We start from the raw sequence: 21,472 nt of genomic DNA, 5'->3' as shown, positions 1-21,472 counted from the left end.
CATACTCCTTGGAGGAAAAGTTATGACCAACCTAGATAGCATATTCAAAAGCAGAGACATTACTTTGCCAACAAAGGTCCGTCTAGTCAAGGCTATGGTTTTCCAGTGGTCATGTATGGATGTGAGAGTTGGACTGTGAAGAAAGCTGAGCACCAAAGAATTGATGCTTTTGAACTGTGGTGTTGGAGAAGACTCTTGAGAGTCCCTTGGACTGTAAGGAGATCCAACCAGTCCATTCTGAAGGAGATCAGCCCTGGGATTTCTTTGGAAGGAATGATGCTAAAGCTGAAACTCCAGTACTTTGGCGACCTCATGCGAAGAGTTGACTCATTGGAAAAGACTCTGATGCTGGGAGGGATTGAGGGCAGGAGGAGAAGGGGACGACAGAGGATGAGATGGCTGGATGGCATCACTGACTTGATGGATGTGAGTCTGAGTGAACTCCGGGAGTTGGTGATGGACAGGGAGGCCTGGCGTGCTGAGATTCATGGGGTCGCAAAGAGTTGGACACGACTGAGCGACTGAACTGAACTGATTCTGTTCCACTGATCTATGTGTCAGTTTTTATGACTGTATCATACTGTTCTTTACAGACATTTCTCTAAATCCATTTTCTGTACACTTTCTCTCCCATTCATAATTAGTTGTGCAGACTGATGAGGCAAAAAAAAAAAAAAAATTCCTTAAAAAAAACTCGATCCTATTTACATCACATGCAAAGTGAGAATTTTAAGTAGGTGTCATGGCAGAACTGGTTAAAAGTAAATACGGTCAAGTGACAGATACCTTTACCTTTCCAAATAGAAGTCCTTCCCCACTCCTCTCTGGGAGAAATAACATTTTCAGGGCATAGACTGTGAAACAGCATGTAATGCAAAGACAGAAACAAATAAAAAATTTTTTATATTTGCAGCTGTTGAGACAATATTTCTGAGAGTTGAGGTTACCTCTAGCAGCAAAACCAGAGCCAGCTATTAAGCAGTTAGAATGCTGTAGTAATTGAGTACATGGCCATTTCTCTTTTAGCACGTTCTTTGGTCTCCTCTTCTAGAAGTTGTAGGTGTCTGTTTAGCTTGATTATCTGTCGTCTTAATGAAGCTGTATCTACAACTGTCAGTCCTCTGAAGTTCCTTTAATAGTTGCGTCCGTATTTGAAATGCCATACATGGAGTCACTTCTGACCAGCTGGCCATTTTGGCTAACAGCATTTTCCACTCAGAGAGCGCTCTTTTTAGGCTGCCAGCTACATGACTTTCTTCATTTTGAGAGGTTGGAGGAGGTCTTTCTAAATCCAGAAAATTTAGTGATCTCTCACTTAGCATAAGTACACGATGTGGTATTTTTAGTGCCATAGCCTTAAAGGGAGTTGATTGTATAAGGTCAAGGTCTGCTTGTCTTGAAAATGGAATTCTGGCTACAACAATTCTCTCTGGAACTGCAGAATCACACTAGCATTTGAAACTCCTTCTTGGAATCCTTGTTCCAGGTCAGCATTTGGTGGTGCTACCTTAAATTTTTCCAGGACCCTCATTCACTAATGCCTTCAGTGAATGCCATTTCATACTGAATTTGACTAATGTCTGCCATCTGAGCAGCAGTGGGAGAAGGAAATGCTGCCCTACTCTAAATGTGTACCAACTACTGCTTGCTTTTTGGCACTATCTGCTTCTGTGCCTCATAATAAATCTTTCGACTTGTCTCAATATGCATATGCTGGATTTTGTCCCCCTGGGCTCACTGGAGGGTCCCTGGTGAGGGCTACCACCTGCTGGCTCCCTGTGCACTCCTGTAGATGGTCTCAGAGGCCGCTGGCCCAGTGCATGGAGATGCCCAGGCAAATCACTGGCCAGAGAGCCAGGTTCCAAATTTTAAGATTTTTTCTATTTCTATGAAAAAAGCCTTTGGCATTTTCATAGGAATTGCATTGAATCTGTAGATTGCTTTGGGTTAGTTCAGTTCAGTCACTCAGTCGTGTCCAGCTCTTTGCAACCCCATGAACTACAGCACGCCAGGCCTCCCTGTCCATCACCAACTCCTGGAGTCTACCCAAACCCATGTCCATTGAGTCGGTGATGCCATCCGACTATCTCATCCTCTGTTGTCCCCTTCTCCTCCTGTCCTCAATCTTTCCCAGCATCAGGGTCTTTTCCAATGAGTCAGCTCTTTGCATCAGGTGGCCAAAGTATTGGAGTTTCAGCTTCAACATCAGTCCTTCCAATGAACACCCAGGACTGATCTCCTTTAGGATGGACTGGTTGGATTTCCTTGCAGTCCAAGGGACTCTCAAGAGTCTTCTCCAACACCACAGTTCAAAAGCATCAATTCTTTGGCACTCAGCTTTCTTTACAGTCCAACTCTCACATCCATACATGACTACTGGAAAAACCATAGCCTTGACTAGACGGACCTTTGTTGACAAAGTAATGTCTCTACTTTTTAATATGCTGTCTAGGTTGGTCAGTATGGACATTTTAATAATAATAATACCTCCAGTCCATGAACACAGAATATCTTTCCATTTATTTGTGTCATCTTTCCTACATTTTCAGTGTACAATTTCTCACCTTGGTAAAATTTATTCCTAAGTAGTCTTAATTTGTTTTTTGGGTAATTCATTGTTAGTGTATAGAGAAGAAATTGATTTTTTATATTGATTTTGTACTCTACAACTTTATTGAAATTGTTTATTATTCAGTTCAGTCGTTTAGTCGTGTCTGACTGTTTGTGACCCCATGGACTGTAGCATGCCAGGCTTCCTTGTCCATCACAAACTCCCAAAGCTTGCTCAAATTCACGTCAATCAAGTCAGTGATGCCATCCAACCATCTCATCCTCTGTTGTCCCCTTTTCCTCCCACCTTCAGTCTTTCTCAGCATTAGGGTCTTTTCCAATGAGTCAGTTCTTCACATCAGGTAACCAAAGCATTGGAGTTTCAACTTCACCATCAGTCCTTCCAAAGAATATTCAGAACTGATTTCCTTTAGGATGGACTGGTTAGACCTCCATGCAGTCCGAGGGACTCTCAAGAGTCTTCTCCAATACCACTGTTCAAAAGCATCAATTTTTGGCACTCAGCTTTCTTTATAGTTCAACTCTCACATCCATACAAGCCTACTGGAAAAACCATAGCTTTGACTAGATGGACCTTTGTTGGCAAAGTAATGTCTCTGCTTTGTCTAGGTTGGTCATAACTTTTCTTCCAAGGAGCAAGTGTCTTCTAATTTCATGGCTGCAGTCATGCAGTGATTTTGGAGCCCCCCAAAAAAGTCTGTCACTGTTTCCATTGTTTCCCCATCTATTTGCCATGAAGTGATGGGACTGGATGCCATGATCTTAGTTTTCTGAATGTTGAGTTTTAAGCCAGCTTTTTCACTCTCCTCTTTTCACTTTCATCAAGAGGCTCTTTAGTTCTTCACTTTCTGCCATAAAATTGATATTTCTTCTGGCAGTCTTGATTCCAGCTTGTGCTTCATCCAGCCCAGCATCTTGTATGATACACTCTGCATATAAATTAAATAAGCAGGGTGACAGTATACAACCTTGACATGCTCCTTTCCCTGTTTGGAACCAGTCTGTTGTTCCATGTCCAGTTCTAATTGTTGCTTCCTGACCTGGATACAGATTTCTCAGGAAGCAGGTAAGGTGGTCTAGTATTCCCATCTCTTGAAGAATTTTCCAGTTTGTTGTGATCCACACAGTCAAAGGCTTTGGCAAGGTCAATGAAGCAGAAGTAGATGTTTTTCAGGAATTCTCTTGTTTTCTCAATGATCCAGCAGATGTTGGCAATTTGATCTCTGGTTCCTCTGCCTTTTCTAAATCCAGCTTGAACATCTGGAAGTTCACAGTTCGCATACTGTTGAAGCCTGGCTTGGAGAATTTTGAGCATTACTTTACTAGCATGTAAGATGAGTGCAATTGTGCAGTAGTTTGAGCATTCTTTGGCATTGCCTTTCTTTGGGATAGGAATGAAAACTGACCTTTTCCAGTCCTGTGGCCACTGCTGAGTTTTCCAAATTTGCTGGCATACTGAGTGCAGGACTTTCACAGCATCATCTTTCAGCATTTGAAACAGCTCAGCTGGAATTCCATCACCTCCACTAGCTTTGTTTGTAGTGATGCTTTATAAGGCCCACTTGACTTCGCACTCCAGGATGTCTGGCTCTAGGTGAGTTATCACACCATTGTGATTATCTGGGTCATGACAATCTTTTTTGTACAGTTCTTCTGTGTATTCTTGCCACCTCTTCTTAATATCTTCTGTTTCTGTTAAGTCCATACCATTTCTGTCCTTTATCGAGCCCATCTTTGCATGAAATGTCCCCTTGGTATCTCTGATTTTCTTGAAGAGATCTCTAGTCTTTCCCATTCTATTGTTTTCTCTATTTCTTTCAACTGATTACCGAGGAAGGCTTTCTTATCTCTCCGTGCTATTCTTTGGAACTCTGTTTATTCTTGGGCTGGTCAAAAAGTTCACTGGGGTTTTCCATAAGATATTACAGAGAAAACAACAAACTTTTTGGCCAACCCAATATTTCTAACAGTTTTTTTGTGGATTCTTTAGTGTTTTCTAAATACAGTATATCATCTGCTAACAGTGATAGTTTTACTTCTTCATTTCTAATTTGAATGCCTTTTATTTCTGTTTCTTGTCTAATTGCTCTGGCTTCCAGTACTGTGTTGAATAAAATTGGTGACAGTGGTGTCCTTGTCTTAGAGGAAAGCTTTCCGCATTGCACCATTGCGTAGGTTGTTTTCTGTGGGTTTGACATATATGGCCTTTATTATGTTGATGTGCAGTGCCTCAATACCCAGTTTGCTGACTTTTTAAATCACAAATGGTTGTTGAATTTTGTCAAATGCTCTTTCTGCATCTATTGAGATGATGATATGATCTTTATCCTTTATTTTGTGAATGTGGTATATGTCATGTTTTATTTTATTGACATGAACCATCCATGTACCGCTGGAATAAATCCAATTTGATCCTTTTAATCTATTGTTGAATTCAATTTGCTAATACTTTATGAGGAGTTTTGTAACTGTTCATCAGGAATACAGGCCTGTAGTTTCTTTCTTTGTACTGTCTTTGTCTGCCTTTGATAAGGTAAAGCTGACCTTGTAAAAATAATGTGAAAGTGTTATTTCCTTTTCTGTTTTTTTGGAAGAGATTGAGATGGATTAGTATTAATTAGTCTTTAAATGTTTTGTGGAATTCACCAGTGAAACTGTCTGTCCCTGAACTTTGTTTTTTTTTTTTTCTGGGAGATTTCCGATTACTGGTTCAGTTTCCTTACTAGTAATTTATTCTGTTTTCCTGTTTCCTCATGATCCAGTCTTGCTAAGTTTTTTCTAGGAATTAGTCCATTTCTTCTAAGTTATCCAACTTGCTGGCATGTAAGAAATTCATAGTGGTCTTTATGATCTTTTGTATTTTTGTGGTATCAGTTGTAATATCTCCTTTTTCATTTATGTCTTGATGTAAGTTCTCTTTTTCTTAGTAAGTCTGATTAAACGTTTGTCTAGTTAATCTTTTTTTAAAAACAGCTCTTAGTTTCATTAATCTTTTCTGTTGTCTTTTTAATCTCTATTTCATTTATTTCCACTCCCTATTACTTCCTTCCTCTTGCGTAGCTTGGAGCTTACTTTGGTGGGACTGGGCTCAGTCCACTCTTTGCAACCCTATGGACTATATATAGCCTGCCAGGCTTTTCTGTCCTGGAATTTTTCAGGCAAGAATACTGGAGTGGGTTGCCATTTCCTCCTCCAGTGGAACTTAGTTTATTCCTCTCTAATTCCTCAAGATATAAAGATAGTTGTTCAAGATGTTCTTTCTTCCTGTAAGTGTTTATCACTATAAACTTCCCTTTTAGAACTGCTTTTGCTATATCTTGTAAGTTTTGCTATGTTTTGTTTCCATTTTCATTTGTCTCAAAGTATTTTTTTATTTCTTCTTTGATCCAGTGGTTGTTCAGGAGTATGTTGTTTAAGGTCAACATATTTGTGAACTCTCCAATTTTCTTCTTAGAATTGATTTCTAGTTTCATACAATCATGTTTGAAAAAGATGCCAGATAGGATTTCAATCGTTTTAAATTTATTAAGACATGTGGCCTAACATATGATGTATCCTGAAGAATGTTCTGTGTGAGCCTGAGAAAAGTGTGCATTTGATTCTTGTTCAGACGGAAAGTTACGTCTTTCAGGTTCATCTCGTCCAACATGCAGTGTAAGTCCAATGTTTTCTTGCTGATTTTTCTGGCTAAATGATCTGTTTTTGAAAGTGGAGTATTTAAGTTCCCTGATATTACACTGCTCTTTTTCTCCCTACACAATCATTATTTGCTTTATATATATTTAAGTATTCTTGTTTGGGGCTCATATTTACAACTGTCACATCCTTTTGATTAACTGGCTTATCTTTTATAATGACCTTTTTGTCTCGTTAAATTTTTTAGGTTGAAGTTTATTTTGTTTAATGTAAGTACAGCTACCTTTGTTTTCTGTTTTCATTTGCAAAGAATATGCTTTGACATCCCTTCACTTTTCAGTCTGTGTGTGTCCTTTAAGCTGGTGAGACTCTCAGTCCACATATAGTTTGGCTTTGATTTTTTTCCATCAGGCACTTTGTCTTTTGATCAGACAATTTAATCCATTTACATTTCAAGTTTAAAAACTGTTTATTGAAGAATAGTTGATTTACAGTATTTAGCTTCAGGTGTATCACTTTGTGAGTCAGTGTTTGCAGATTATACTCTTACAGATTATTGTAAGATAAATCACTATAATTCCCTTTGCTGTACATTATATCCTTGTTGCTTTTCTGTTTTGTATGTATTAGTTTGTTAACCTCATACCCCTAATTTGCCCCTCTTCCCTTCCATCTCCCCTTTGGTGACCATAGTTTATTTGCTGTACCTGTTAGTCTATTTCTATTTTGCATATACATTCATTTGTATTATTTTTTTAGATTCTATTTATACGTGATATTATATAGTACAGTATTTGTCTTTCTCTGACTTACTTCACTCTCCATAGTATTTCCTAGGTCCATTCACATTGCTGCAAATAGCAGTATTTTATTCCTTTTTATGGTTAAGTATACATATAGTATATATACATTGTATATACATATACATACACACATACATATCTATATGTGTGTGTTTATATATAGGTAGATTTTGTTGGTTTTTTAGTCACCAAGTCATATCCAACTCTTTGCAACCTCATAGACTTTAGCCCATTAGGCCCCTCTGTCCATGGGATTGCCCAGGCAAGAATACTGGTGTGGGTTGCCATTTCCTTCTCCAGGGTTCTTCCCAGCCTGGGGATTGAATCCACATCTCCTGCATTAGCAGGCAGATTCTTTACCACTGAGCCACCAGGGAAGAGGATAGATAGAGATATGTAGAAAACACATCTCCTCAATCCAATCATCTCCTGATGGGCACTTGAGTTTTGAGTTACTTCCATGTCTTGACTCCTAGTTAAGTTCAGTCGCTCAGTCATGTCCAACTCCTTGCTGTCCCATGGACTGCTGCGCCCTAGGCCTCCTTGTCCATCACCAACTCCCGGAGTCCACTCAAACTCATGTCCATTGAGTTGGTGATGCCATCCAGTCATCTCATCCTCTGTTGTCTGCTTCTCCTCCCACCTTCAATCTTTCCCAGCATCAGGGTCTTTTCAAGTGAGTCCGCTCTTTGCATCAGATGGCTAAAGTATTGGAGTTTCAGCTTCAACATCAGTCCTTCCAATGAATATTCAGGACTGATTTCCTTTAGGATGGACTGGTTAGATCTCCTTACATTCCAAGGGACTCTCAAGAGTCTTCTCCAAAACCACAATTCAAAAGCATCAATTCTTGGGCACTCAGCTTTCTTAGTCCACTCTGAGTCCACTCTAGTCCACTCTAGTCCAACTCTCATATCCATACATGACTGCTGGAAAAACCATAGCTTTGACTAGATGGACCTTTGTTGACAAAGTAATGTCTCTGCTTTTTAATATGCTATCCAGGTTGGTCATAACTTTCCTTCCAAGGAGTAAAGCGTCTTTTAATTTCATGGCTGCAGTCATCATCTGCAGTGATTTTGCAGCCCAAAATGATAAAGTCAGCCACTGTTTCCACTGTTTCCCTATCTATTTGCCATGAAGTGATGGGACTAGATGCCATGATCTTAGTTTTCTGAATGTTGAGCTTTAAGCCAACTTTTTCACTCTCCTCTTTCACTTTCATCAAGAGGCTCTTTAGTTCTTCTTCACTTTCTGCCATAAGGGTGTCATCTGTATATCTGAGGTTATTGATATTTTCCTGGCAATCTTGATTCCAGCTTGTGCTTCATCCAGCCCAGCATTTTTCATGATGTATTCTGCATATAAGTTAAATAAGCAGGGCGACAATATACAGCCTTGGCATACTCCTTTTCCTATTTGGAGCCAGTCTGTTGTTCCATGTCCAGTTCTAACTGTTGCTTCCTGACCTGCATACAGGTTTCTCAAGAGGCAGGTCAGGTGGTCTGGTATTCCTATCTCTTTCAGAATTTTCCACAGTTTATTGTGATCCACACAGTCAAAGGCTTTGGTATAGTCAATAAAGCAGAAATAGATGTTTTTCTGGAACTCTCTTGCTTTTTCCATGATCCAGCAGATGTTGGCAATTTGATCTCAGGTTCCTCTGCCTTTTCTAAAACCAGCTTGAACATCTGGAAGTTCACGGTTCATGTATTGCTGAAGCCTGGCTTGGAGAATTTTGAGCATTACTTTGCTAGCGTGTGAGATGAGTGCAATTGTGTGGTAGTTTGAGCATTCTTTGGCACTCTTGTTTAGTAATGCTAATATGAACATTGGGGTGTATATAACTTTTTAAATTTGTGTTTTTGTTTAATCCCAACCCAGGGAGTGGAATTGCTTGGTCCAATTTTTTATGATAACTGTTCTAACATGTGTGAGGTGATGTCTCATTTTCATTTTGCATTTGTTATATTCATAAATTTTGTGATTTCTATTTAGCAATTTTTAATATTTTCTATCTTTGTTGCAATTCTTTGTTCATGCATTGATCTTTTGACCTCGGTAAGCATTTTTACAACCACTGTTTTGAACTCTCAGGTAAGTCACTTCGTTCATTAGATCTGTTCTGGGTATTTATCATGGCACATCTGGAACATTACCTTTCTTTTTTATTGTCTCTATGCATTATACAAAACAGCCACCTCTTCCAGTCTTGAATGAATGGTCTCTTGTAGGAGATGAACCCTGTTGCTCAGCCCAGCCTGAGCTCTTAATTGGCTTTCAACCTTTTGTGACTATTTTCTTTGAGCCTACTTCTTTGCCTTTAGTAGCTTATTTAGAGGATATGCTAAGACTTGTATATCCAAAGGTGGGGACTACAGTTAGCACCTAGATGCAGGCTGATTAGACCCTGGACCCTGAGGCTGCAGCTGAGAGCATGTAGTTAAGCCCTGTGCAGGGAGAAAAGGAAATGGGCTTTTTTTTTTTTTTTTTTTTTACCTGTTCCCTTTGTGCTGAGCACAGGTGTACAGTCACTAGGGATTAGGGGTGGTGGTACCTGCATCCATTAAGAATTGTATTTTGTTTGCTATAATCCTGTAGAATTCACGAATGCAAGCCCCATTGGCTTTCAAAACCAGATGACCCAGGGACAGTTCCTTGGGTATCAGACATAAAAGTTGGGGCACAGTGTAAAAACTCCTTCCAGGGAGATACTAGTGATTGGAGTGGGCTGGAAGGAGATGGGAGAGGTGTCCTTCAACTTCCCCAGTCTCTGGGGAAGGCTGCAGCTGCCCCTAGCACCTGCTAGAGTAGGAGCTAGGTCTTAGGCAGCAGCTTTTAAAGCATGTGGATAAGCCTTTTACAGGGGAAGACAGGGAGATGGACTATTTTACCTGCTTCCTCTGCACCTGGCCCTGAGGGTCAGGTCACAGTGAGCTGTGACCATCAAGAATGTTTATTTTCTATAGCTTTGTGGATCTCATAAACACATGCCCTGTTGGCTTTCAGGGCTAAGGATTTTGGGGAACCTGTACCTCAAGTGGGAGTCTTCAAAGTTAAGAGTACTAGAGGTGGAGTCTGAATGCTTCAGTGCTCAGGGAGAAGCTAAGAACTGGGAGTTCTCTCCTGATGCAGTGCTGTGCCAGGGTTGGGATGTATCATGAGAGTGATCTCAGCCTTTCCTACTATTTTGGTATTTTCTCGTTTGTTTAATATGTAAGAGCTGCTCAGCTAGCTTCTGGATCTTTTTTAGAAGGAACTGTTCTACATGTGTGTACATCTGGCATATCCATGGGAGGAGGAGAGGCGCTCTAGAGCCTCCTTGGTCATCTTTACCTTGGGTGAATTACCATGGGTGATTGCGAATGGCTTCATCTACAAGGGTAGACAGACTCCTTGTCTGTCCCCTTTGAAGTTGAATCTGGTTTTAAAAATTGTGGCCATTATTGTTAATTTTAATTGTAATGTGAGAAGGCTCTTCTGCACTTCTAGACGCCTTCCTTATGAGTCATTTCTACATTTTTTTTTAAATGTTTTTAATTGGAGAATAATTGCTTTACAATATTGTGTTGGCCTCTGCCATACAGCAACATGAATCAGCCATAGGTATATATGTCCCCCCTCTCTTGAACCGCCCCCCACCTCCCCCGCATCCCACCCTTCTAGGCTGTCACAGAGCACTGGGTTGCACTCCTCTTGTCACACAGCAAATCCCCACTGGCTGTCTATTCTGCACAGTAATGCTACTCTCAGTTCGTCCGTCTCCTTCCCCCGCTGTGTCCACAAGTCTGTTCTGTGTCTCCGTTGCTGCCCTGCAAATAGGTTCATCAGTACCGTCTATCTAGATTCCATATATATGTGTTAGTATACAGTATTCTCTTTCTGACTTCCCTCTGTATAATAGGCTCTAGGTTCATCCAGTCTCATTAGAACTGACTCAAATGTGTTCCTTTTTATGGCTAGTATTCCCTTGTATATATGTACCACGGCTTCTTTACCCATTCATCTGTTGATGGACATCTAGGTTGCTTCTGTGTCCTGGCTACTGTAAATAGTGCTGCAGTGAACATTGGGGTACTTGTGTCTTTTTCAATTATGGTTTTCTCAGGGTAATATGCCCAGTAGTGGGATTGTTGGGTCATATGGTAATTTTATTCTTAGTTTTTTAAGGAATCTCTGCACTGTTCTCCATGGTGGCTGTACCAATTTACATTTCCATCAACAGTGTAGGAGGGTTCCCTTTTCTCCACACCATCTCCAGCATTTATTGTTTGTAGCTTTTTTGATGATGGCCATTCTGACCAGTTTGAGGTGATACCTCTTGTGGTTTTGATTTGCATTTCTCTAATAAAGAGCAATGTTGAGCATCTTTTCATGTTTATTGGCTTTCTGTATGCCTTCTTTGGAGAAATGCCTATTAAGGTCTTCTGCCTACTTTTTAATTGGGTTGTTTGTTTTCTGGTGTTGAGCTGCATGAGCTGCTTGTGATTAATCCTTTGTCAGTTTCATTTGCAATTATTTTCTCCCATTCTGAGGGTTGTCTTTTCACCTTGTTTATTGTTTCCTTTGCTGTGCAAAAGCTTTAAATTTTAATTGGGCCCCATTGTTTATTTCCATTACTCTAGAGGATCTTGCGTATACGTCAGAGTGTTCTGCGTATGTTTTCCTTTAGGAGCTTTATAGTTTCTGGACTGACATGTAGGTCTTTAATCCATTTTATCTTTGTGTATGGTGTTAGGAAGTGTTCTAATTTTATTCTTTTTACACCCAGTTGTCCAGTTTTCCTACCACCAGTTACTGTAGAAATTGTCTTTTCCCCATTGTTTATTCAAGCCTCCTTTATCAACGATAAGGTACCCATAAGTGTGTGGGTTTACCTCTGGGCTTCTATCTTGTTCCACTGGTCTATATTTGTTTTTGTGCTAGTACCACACTGATTTCTACATTCTTGTGTATTAAATACTATGTGTGACAGACTTACTAAGGAATATCAAAGTTACAACTGGGAGGAATTAGGTGGTCATGAGTTGTGAAACATAATCAGATTTATCGTATCGATTACTGTGACTACTTGTGAGGAACATTTTGGCCCCTCTTATCATGAACACTTCTGGATTAGAATATCTGAGATAGAACTCAGAAATGTGCATTTTGACAGGCTTTCCAGGTGATTATTTTGTAGACTAAAGTTGGAGTTCCTGCGGTCCTCTGGAATGTTTCATTGTGCTATTTTGTTGACATCATTTGCTAGTTTTTACACCTACTAGTTTATTCTCTTGCCACGTGTTTTGCTACTAGATGAACTTCACATCTAATTTGATATGCAGTTCAATTCCTTAGGCACGCTCCTTCCCCAGAGGAATACTGGTATTCTGATTCTACGAACCAACAGCGGAAGCAATACAGTGTCACTTTTTCTGTCCCGAAAATGTGGGGAGTCGGGGACAGAGGGCATTAAGAAGCTGCTGTGTATTTTTCAAAAGTTCCTCACGTGACTTTGATATAGAAACTTTTGTATAGTTTTTTTACAACTTTGTTATTTATCCTGCTATTCTGTTTTTATACCAAATCACAAGTAGAATTGCTTTTCTTATAAATATCTTTAACAAATCAACCCATTTTAATTTAGATTTTAGCATTAGTTATGGTTTCTTTTTCTAATAGGTCTCATCTTTAAGAAATGAAAAGCGAGGCTCATCATATCTCGTCTCTGCCCCAGAAGGTGGTTCAGTGGAATTTGTTGACCAGCATTCTCAGGGCACAGGAGCATATTACATGGAAACCTACTTAAAAAAGAAGAGAGTGTACTGAGTTAAGTTCTCTCCTTATAAACTCATAAGGTTCTTTGCAGTATCTCTGCTGTTCATCGCTGCCTTAACTACATTCAGACTAGCCATATCCTTTAAATTACGGGTTTATAACTTCCCAGAACGAACTGTGTTGTGCAGCAGGCAGAATTGCCAAGTCAAAAAAGTAAGTAGCAATAAGAGACATCAGTTGAGGACATATTCCACTAGAATTAGACACATCTTAATCAATGTGCTATTAACTTAGTCCATTGGGGAAATTAACATATATTCCAATATTCCTTGTTTAGGACTGGGAATAATTTTGACACCATATATAGAAGTGTGAAGCAATAAAATGGGAAACAGTCTTGGTTTCCCAAGCCTTAGAATAAATTTCTGATAAGCCAATGTGCATTTCAATTTACTTTATCTGGAAGTAATCTCATTCACAAATTTTTAGAACTTTTACTAGAATTAGAGTGCAAGTACAAAAATGCAGTGACTGGTAATATTATACTCTACATGAAAACTTCATTATCACCCCCCCCGATACCAGTCATGTGTTGTAAAACTCAAACACAGAGGTGACATCCAAGGTATATACCACTACCGATGCTTTACGCTTAATATATTATTTACCACTAATACCTCTTGTAGGGGGGAAAAGGTATTTTTTTAAGTAGCTTTGGTGATCTAGTAATAATTTCAGGGGTTGGCAAACTACTCCCTGTGGTCAAATTCAGTCCTCCACCTGTTTTTGTACTGCCTGCAAGCTAAGAATGATGTTTACATTTTTAAATGTTTGGAGGAAAAAAAAGTATGACTTGAAATTCATATTTCAGTGTCCATACATAAAATTTTATTCAAACACAACCATGCTTATTCACTTACATATCATCTATGGCTAATTTTTGTGCTACAGTGGCAGAGCTGAGTAGCTGCAAAGCATAAAATATTTACTATCTGGCCCTTTATAAAGTTCACAGACTCCTGATCTAATACCATTCATTCCCTAATCCTTTTATTTTACACCTACAAAAAGACTTAAATTTTGCAAGTAAGTGGCAAGAAACATAGGTTTCTAAGTCTTGTTTCGTATAATAGTGATGATTAATTTACACGTTTTGGTCATCAAATGCCCTATTTCCACAGTAAAGCAGTCAATTCTGCCATTTCTAAAGGGGTCTTATGAGGTAACAGTATTTATAACCATTCTTAGATAATAAGCTATACCTCTCTCTCTGCTTTGTTTCTTATTCAGTTGCAGTGTGTTAGGCTGAAAAATTACCCAGGTGTTTAACCCAGTTTTATCCAGCTTCCTTTCGAAAAAACTGTGTTTACTGCACATAACTTTTGACATCACCATTTCCTGAAGACCTTGGTATTCAAAATGCATGAGAAACCCTTTTGCTATCCAGAATGTCTAAGTTTGTTCTTTGTTATGAGACACTAATTGATGATGTAGAATTGAGGGGTCTCAGTGATCCTAGTCTTTTTGAAATCAGATCTTTAAGTATCTTGTATTTGAGGGACTTTATAATAGAGGGTATCACTCCTGTTTTAGAAGTTTAAAACTGGTATATATGATTTGTAATGTATTGCTTATATTAACTTCTACTGGCAAATGACAGCTAGAAAGTTAAACTAAGATAATTTCCAGTAAGTATACTACCTATAAATAACCAAATCAGGATGGGCATCACTCAGTTCTGACTCAGCAGATGAAAAATGGGTTCCCCATGCTCTGCACTTCTTGTTTTCCTGTTGCATTGAGCCTCTTCAGTGCTTTGTCATAACTCTATGACAGGAGAAGAAAGCGAAGATGGAAATTGTAGAAATATAAGCAGAAAGAGGTTGAAAGAACTAAAAGGTACTTTGAGTTAACAGGTGTGGGTCTGCCATCCATACTGGCCTGTGCCCCACTGGGACATAAGAGACATGACACATGACTCAAGTGGTGTTAGTATAAGGACCATTACCCATGCTCTCCCCACCAGTCCATACTGTTGTTTTTCTATGTAAACAAATTGTTTGTAATGCTTTGAAAATGAACTCTTAATATTAAAAGGCATATGCATGTGAAGGCTCCATATATTTATTTGTATAAAGAGTAAACAAAGTGCATAGAGAGTGGCCACAGGTTTGATACAGACAGAGACATTTGTGATGCAGGGTTATTGAACAGATTTATAAATGGCAAGTTTATTGCTGCCATCCAATCAATACATAAAACTCTTTTCAGGATCAAGGGGGAAAAATAATGATATCAAACAAATAATAGACAGCATCAACAGAAAGTTTTGCAGACTCTTGGTCAAAAAAGATCTACAGTTCACATTGAATCAGATTTGACATTTTGATTACCCAGCAGTCTCCAAGCAAACTGAAAACCGCCTAGTGGATCCTGAACTCCATAGTCTTCTGGCTGGGTCTTTCAAGTTTTGCACAATAGGGTGATGGTCAAAATAGTGATCGACTCTTGTAGATGTATGGTAAGTACTGAAACACTCTAAGAACAGTGCAATGTACATGGTATATTTGCAATCAGCATCCAGAACCAATTCTGGAACAGCTTGCCCCAAAGTGGTAGAGTTACAAAAGGATATACACTGACATTTCTGAAAAGCATGTATGCAGGTTGTTGGCCTCGGTTCTGATTAAAGGGTATACTGTTTAGGGAAGCACTGGCACAGGTTTAGTTCTCAAGAATTAATGTCATGCAGCAAAGTGTCTATTCCACAGCTGCCCCTCTGGGTATGTATGACCAGTCTTCTCAAAAATGGGTACCACTGGTCACCCAAGGGGACAGGAGCTAAGCCACTGCAAAAACAACTCAAAGTTTATGTCCTACTGTTGACAGGAATACACTCATCTTTGTATAGAGACAATAGTATACTAACTGGTATCTATATTTCAAGAATGTTTCATCTATCATGGTATAGATATTGAAATTTGAGGGCATATTAGAGTATTGGCTAAATTCATCAATCCTTATCTTTATGTGCCAGAAAAATATTTATTTCATATCAACTGGCAGCTAAGAAAAAGCAATCATCTTGAGACTCTACTTTGGTCAGCTCCTCTTGTTTTGAGAAATCCCATTCTGGTTTTCAACTGTGATGGTAAACTAACCAAACAGTGATATAGTCTTTCCAAAAGGAGGAGTGCTTAAGTGCTTTCCAATATTTTGGTTGTCACTATGTTACAGGTATCAAATTTAAAGAGGAAGTACTTACACATGTTAAGCATGTGTAATATGCTTAATATGTGCCTTATATATGGATACGTACCCTGGTATCTTTTTAGACAGAATACAAACTTTTTTTCCAGTAACAATTTTTGTAAATGGCTTGGGTACTGGTTGGGGGTAGGAGGACACATTAGAATTTAAATGTTACTCATGCTTCTTAGAAGTGCTTCAAATCCTTCAATAAGGTTCTGAAAGGTTGTCCGATTAGATGGTTGAAATTCCCAACACTTTCGCATATGTTGATAAACCTATTTAAAAAAAAAAACAGTAAAAAAATGTTTAGGAGCTTTTTTTTTTTTAAGTATAGAAACATCAAGAACATAATTTTGAAAATGTGAATGAGTTTCCTTAAGTCCTACTATAAAACAAGAGTATTTGAATAACTTAAAATATAGAAAATGTGGCACATCTGTAGGTATTAAATATTAATACTTAATATTATTCATAAGTATTTTAATATTTGAGAAGTTCATGGCTTAACTGACCTTGCAAAAAATCCAGGCCACAAATTACTGTAAGCCAATTTAAGGGTGACGTTATAGCTCAGTTTAGACTACAGATTTCCATACTGGCTGCTTCATTCTTTGGCTCATACATACTATTCAATGTACTTAAATAGTCTAAAGAATTAGTCTTAAAGCAGTTCAGTTAGAAATACAGAAAACTGATTGTCACAATAAGGTAACGTCAAAATACGCTCCTCGCGGGTGCTCACTGAGGTAAGCCTACTGTTGAAGGGAGTTCCTTCCTTGAACAGTGTGTGGTTGTCATTTGCCCCAAAGATGGTTTTCTCAGGTGGCCGAAATTCAGCATCAGAAATCTATTTTAAAATGCAAGCAGTGAAAACAGTTTTATTATACTGTGAAATGGCCCATAAATACCTCATCTGGACAGTTCGGTGGACATGGCAAGCGTTTTCCTTCTTTTAATGTATTCACGAGTCTTGTTACCGTCATCTGACCATGAGTTGGGCCTATCATTTTCAGGAACAACTATGAAAAATAAAAATCAAATGAAATATTTTACTTTTTGCACATATTTATATAAACTCCAGAGAGGTTAAAGTAGGATTTCTAGAATTGGAAATGAAAACAAACAGGCTTTTCTCCTTAGTAACTCAAAGTCCAGGATGCTTTTCCTTTCCATTACAATACACTGACTGATTCTTTATGAACTAAACTTACAAAGCAGAGGGATGGACACATTTTCATTGGGGGCCAGATTCAAACAAAGGACAAGTCTGACTTACGGCCATGGGACTGGAATCTGAATCACAGTAAGTAAGCAGCTCATGCAGAGTCACTCCGAAAGACCAGACATCAGAGGCGATATAGAACTTACACTGAATTAAACATTCTGGAGCATACCTGAAAGAGAGCAGAACATGAAACTTCATTTCCTGGGAAGGACATACCAAAAAACATGAGAGTAACTCAGCCTAGAGAGCTGACTTCTTAGAATATAACATTCGAAGACACGTAAGTGTATGCTATATGTTAGTCACACATCTGCTGCCCCGGTGCACACCCGGCGTGAACAGTATCCCTGTGGGCCCTCAGTTCACACAGCACAGGCTCTCCCTGGGGAGGGGTGTGGGAGGAGGCGATGACCACAGGCCCAGATTTTATCTGCCTGCAAGGTCACAGTGAGTGAGTAGTGACCTAACTGCCCAGTCCTCTTACAGTATCTGCTGCTTTGGTGAATGTTACCCATTGCCTGAGCCAGAAATTGAGATATTCCCATATCCGGTCTCAGAAATACTTCTCAAACCTACTCACTGCTCCTAAACCCCACCATCACTGTCCAAATCACAGCCCTAGTTCATGCCGTCAATGCCCCTTGCCAAATCAGACTCCCGGCTTCAATCTTGCTCCTCTCCTTCCCATAATGATCTTTTTATTTATTTATTTTTTCCATAGTGATCTTTTTAAACAGAAGCCCCATCCTTAACCCTTCTAACAGCACCCCAAAACCCCAGCTCCAAAACTCAAGTGTCTAGGGCATTGCCTTAGCAACTGCAGAGACCTTTTATCATCCAGGCACGTCGAGCTGATTCCAGTTCCTGGGACAGCCACTGCTCTATCTCACTCTTGCCAACACACACATGCCTCCTTCTACCCATCTTTACAACCCTCCAGGAATCTTTTAAGGACTTAGCCTAACAGAACTTCCAGAAAAACCAAGCCCGAACACTTCTATGATTATGGCACCATGAAACTAGCTGCCTCACCCATTAAAGTCTAAACTCGCTCATCTTATTTACCCTCGAATCTCTAGTACCTGGCACCAAGCAGGGCTCCTAGGTAGTCCTTTGAATAAATGAATTCATGTATCCACTGAATATGCAATGAATAAATGGAGGTTTGGCGTCCTTGGGTGGGAGAGACCCAGCTCGCCCATGTAGGATGCACCCGCAGTGCTGGTCAGTTCTACAGGACAGGGCAGAGTGCAGGCTTAGCAGCTTCCCCCGTGGACAGTGTTCCAGACTGAGAGGGGTCCAAGTCAGGGTGCGGCCTTCCAACCAGGACCTCCCATGGATTTTCCTCTGCTCTGAGTTCTCCCTGAATCTGCCAAAGCCTCCTCGTCAACTCATACTTGCCCTCCAGGCTTCCTCTGCATGGCTGTGACTACTCTGGCTGCTAACAGTTTTAAGAACTGTCAGAGGAATGCCTTCTTAAGGGAAGACAGAGATACTGACTGCTGTTAGGTTTCTTCGTTGGAAGATGTTGTCTTTGAAACTCAGACACTGGCTTTCAGTGAAACAGCTTAAGAGCTGTTTCTTGAAGGCAAAAATTAGTCAATTCCAAATGATCTAAGTCTTTTCTAATCTGGACTAATAAAAGAATTTAACATATCTAAAAAGGACCTATCAGAACAGTGGAAGCCCTTTGAAGCACTGAGGAAATGTTTGATTCAGTTACCAAAACACAGGGCTGTCCCGGTCGTCCTTGACTGTGTAGTACTCCTTATCGGTTTCGATGGCTTTGGTGAGACCGAAGTCCCCGATTTTCACCTGGTGCTCACTCTCCACGAGGACGTTTCTTGCTGCTAAGTCCCGGTGAACGTACTGCCGAGAACCCAGATAGTCCATCCCCTGTGGGAGAGAAGCAAGGCAGAGTGCGCTGTGAGAGCAAATCAGGCGGGATTTTGTCTCTGCCGCTTTGTAACACACACAGAGATACAAGTGTCATTTCATTCAGGTAGCACTTTGTTTGTTTTCACTTTTACGCAAAAATAGTAAGACCAACCTGATTCAAAGAAATACAGATTTAAAGAAACCATCACTTTCTTAGTAGAGGCTAATTTCAGTCCACATCAAGCAGAACAAAACAAACTCAGTATAATTATCAGAAAGTTTCCCACTTATAGCCTAATTACAAACCAATTACTCAGGACAGACTGCCTGATTTTTAAATTTTTACCATGTTTTTTCTTTTTTCTCTTTTTACCTTACAAATCTGAACGGCGTATTTTAATTGCTGTTTGAGGTTAATTTTGTTCTTATTCTTTGGAAGATATTCCTTAAGGCTCCCTGAAGGCAGAAACTCCATGATGAGCTTAATACCATTTCCACCTGTTTTAGGGGGGAAAAAACCCATCAGTTGTTGTTCAGTCACCAACTCGTGTCCAACTCTTCACAACCCCATGGACTGCAGCGTGTCAGGCTTCCCTGCCCCTCACTATCTCCCAGAGTTTGTCCAAGTTCATGTCCACTGAATCAGTGCTGCCATCCAACCATCTCACCCTCTGTCGCCCTCTCCTCCTGCCCTCAATCTAACCCATCAGTACAAGGCAGTCAAATGAAGGAAGAGTACAGGGCACAGGATCTGGAGACAGAGGACCTGAACTGACTTCAGCATCGACCCTGAAACCACAGGCAACCACAGGTTAACCTCTGCTTAATCCCAGAGGTTCCAGAAACTTGGGATCCTCAGGAGTGACCAGGGTACCTACCCCAGGGTTGTCACCATTCACTCAGACAACGTTGTGTTCTGCAAAGCACTCGGCAAATGATTTTAAAAAATCATGAGCCACATCATTTTCACTACAAATTTTCAAGTACAGTAACATGAGTGCTGTAGTGGCTTGTACAAAGATACATTTACTAGTAAACACTACTTGCCACTTTGATTTAGACAACCAGAAAACTAAATGCCCTGCCTAATGTTGGGTCAGAAAAGCAGATAAAGGAGAGGAGTGGGTGTCAGTTTCAACTGGCCTAGTGTGCTGAGTATTGGGACAGGGGAAATCTAATCCCCAGTGTGCGTGTAGTAGCCACCTAAAGAAACAATGCTGGAATCATCCCTGCCTAGGAGGGAGGCTGGGTAGTCTTCTCGGAAGCTCTGCAGCTGCTGAGGGATCTGACAGTGCGTATGGCTTGCAAGTCCTAGAGCTCTGGCGGTTATCAGCTAGCACTCAGGCAGCCCAGATGAGGCTGAGGGCATGGCCTGCTCGGCACTAGCCTTTATGTGACCCCAGACAGCCGTTTAGTCTTTAAACAAACCACATTTTGCATAACATACCATCTTCTGTGCAGATGCCTTTATACTTCACAATGTTCTCATGATAAAGATTTCTTAAGATTTCAATCTCCTTCTTCAGATCAGCGATGTGGTTCCCTCCACTCTCGGGCTTCAGGGATTTGACAGCCACTTGCTCCCCTGTATTGTCCCCCTCAGGGTCATACCTGCAGAGCTCGACCTTCCCAAAGTGGCCCTGGAGGGAAAGATGCACATGCTTGATCAGAGAGGCCCCAGCCTGGGTCAGCAGGATACACTCAAAGATGAGGCTTGTTCCTCTGAAGGCCGGGGAGGGCACACACTGCCTGACCCGCAGGTAACAAGCTCTAACCTGGTCTCTTCCTACTCCCTGTGCCCTTCCCCCCTTAGCTAACATGCCATCCCTTCTTCTGTTATTGCGCTAAGACAAGAAAAGGCTCTGGTGACTGGTGAACCGACACATCAATCCTAGTTTCCGTGAACGTGTAACTCACAAGGAAATGAAGTGTCAGGTGGTGCAACCATGGCATTCTTTGACAGCCCTGGGTCCACGCTACAGGAGGCATCACAATGTGGCTACAAAAGGCAAGGCGTGAGTCTTCAGAAGATGGGGATTAGAGCCCAGCTAAGCCACCTACTGGTGAGGTGGGCCTGGTTACCCAGTCTTCCGAGTGGCTCCAGAGGTGCTCGTGTACACACTGGTGGTAAACCCAGGGATGCTGTGAGGAAGCGGGACCACTGTGCCTGCAGAGTGCCAGCACCCGGCCTTGCACAGGGCACCCGAGATGGGACAGTCTTTATAAACTACAGGAAATCTGTATGAAGATGCAAATCCAGTAGCTTCTCTAGTCACATTTACTGTTAGGGAACTGCCATTCAAGGTCCTGAAGAAAAGCTAGCATTCTATTTCAGTGTTCTGTGAGG

At 40.4% G+C, this 21,472-nt stretch overlaps 2 protein-coding genes and 1 pseudogene across 4 annotated transcripts in view; 1 reads left to right on the top strand and 2 right to left on the bottom strand.

Moving 5' to 3' along the window:
* Positions 1–14,882, top strand: part of RAVER2 (ribonucleoprotein, PTB binding 2) — a 137,201-nt gene extending 122,319 nt beyond the window's left edge. For both annotated transcript variants that reach the window (XM_070786407.1, XM_070786406.1), the window contains exon 12: positions 12,675–14,882. In XM_070786407.1, the coding sequence (XP_070642508.1) occupies positions 12,675–12,821 (147 nt within the window). In that variant the 3' untranslated portion in view covers positions 12,822–14,882. The remainder of the gene's footprint in view (positions 1–12,674) is intronic.
* Positions 950–1,587, bottom strand: LOC109556647 (mitochondrial fission factor pseudogene; annotated as a pseudogene).
* JAK1 (Janus kinase 1) overlaps positions 14,879–21,472 on the bottom strand; it is a 139,515-nt gene continuing 132,921 nt past the window's right edge. For both annotated transcript variants that reach the window (XM_070786403.1, XM_070786404.1), the window contains exons 20-25: positions 20,573–20,765; positions 19,499–19,623; positions 18,971–19,143; positions 17,299–17,416; positions 16,931–17,041; positions 14,879–16,297 (exon numbers count right to left, since the gene is read on the bottom strand). In XM_070786403.1, coding sequence (XP_070642504.1) covers positions 16,187–16,297; positions 16,931–17,041; positions 17,299–17,416; positions 18,971–19,143; positions 19,499–19,623; positions 20,573–20,765 — 831 coding nt within the window. In that variant the 3' untranslated portion in view covers positions 14,879–16,186. The remainder of the gene's footprint in view (positions 16,298–16,930; positions 17,042–17,298; positions 17,417–18,970; positions 19,144–19,498; positions 19,624–20,572; positions 20,766–21,472) is intronic.

Source organism: Bos indicus, chromosome 3 (assembly GCF_029378745.1).
Source record: "Bos indicus isolate NIAB-ARS_2022 breed Sahiwal x Tharparkar chromosome 3, NIAB-ARS_B.indTharparkar_mat_pri_1.0, whole genome shotgun sequence".
Classification (NCBI taxonomy): Eukaryota; Metazoa; Chordata; class Mammalia; order Artiodactyla; family Bovidae; genus Bos; species Bos indicus.
The sequence above is the reverse complement of the archived record's forward strand: the minus strand, read 5'-3'. Positions and strand labels throughout refer to the sequence as shown.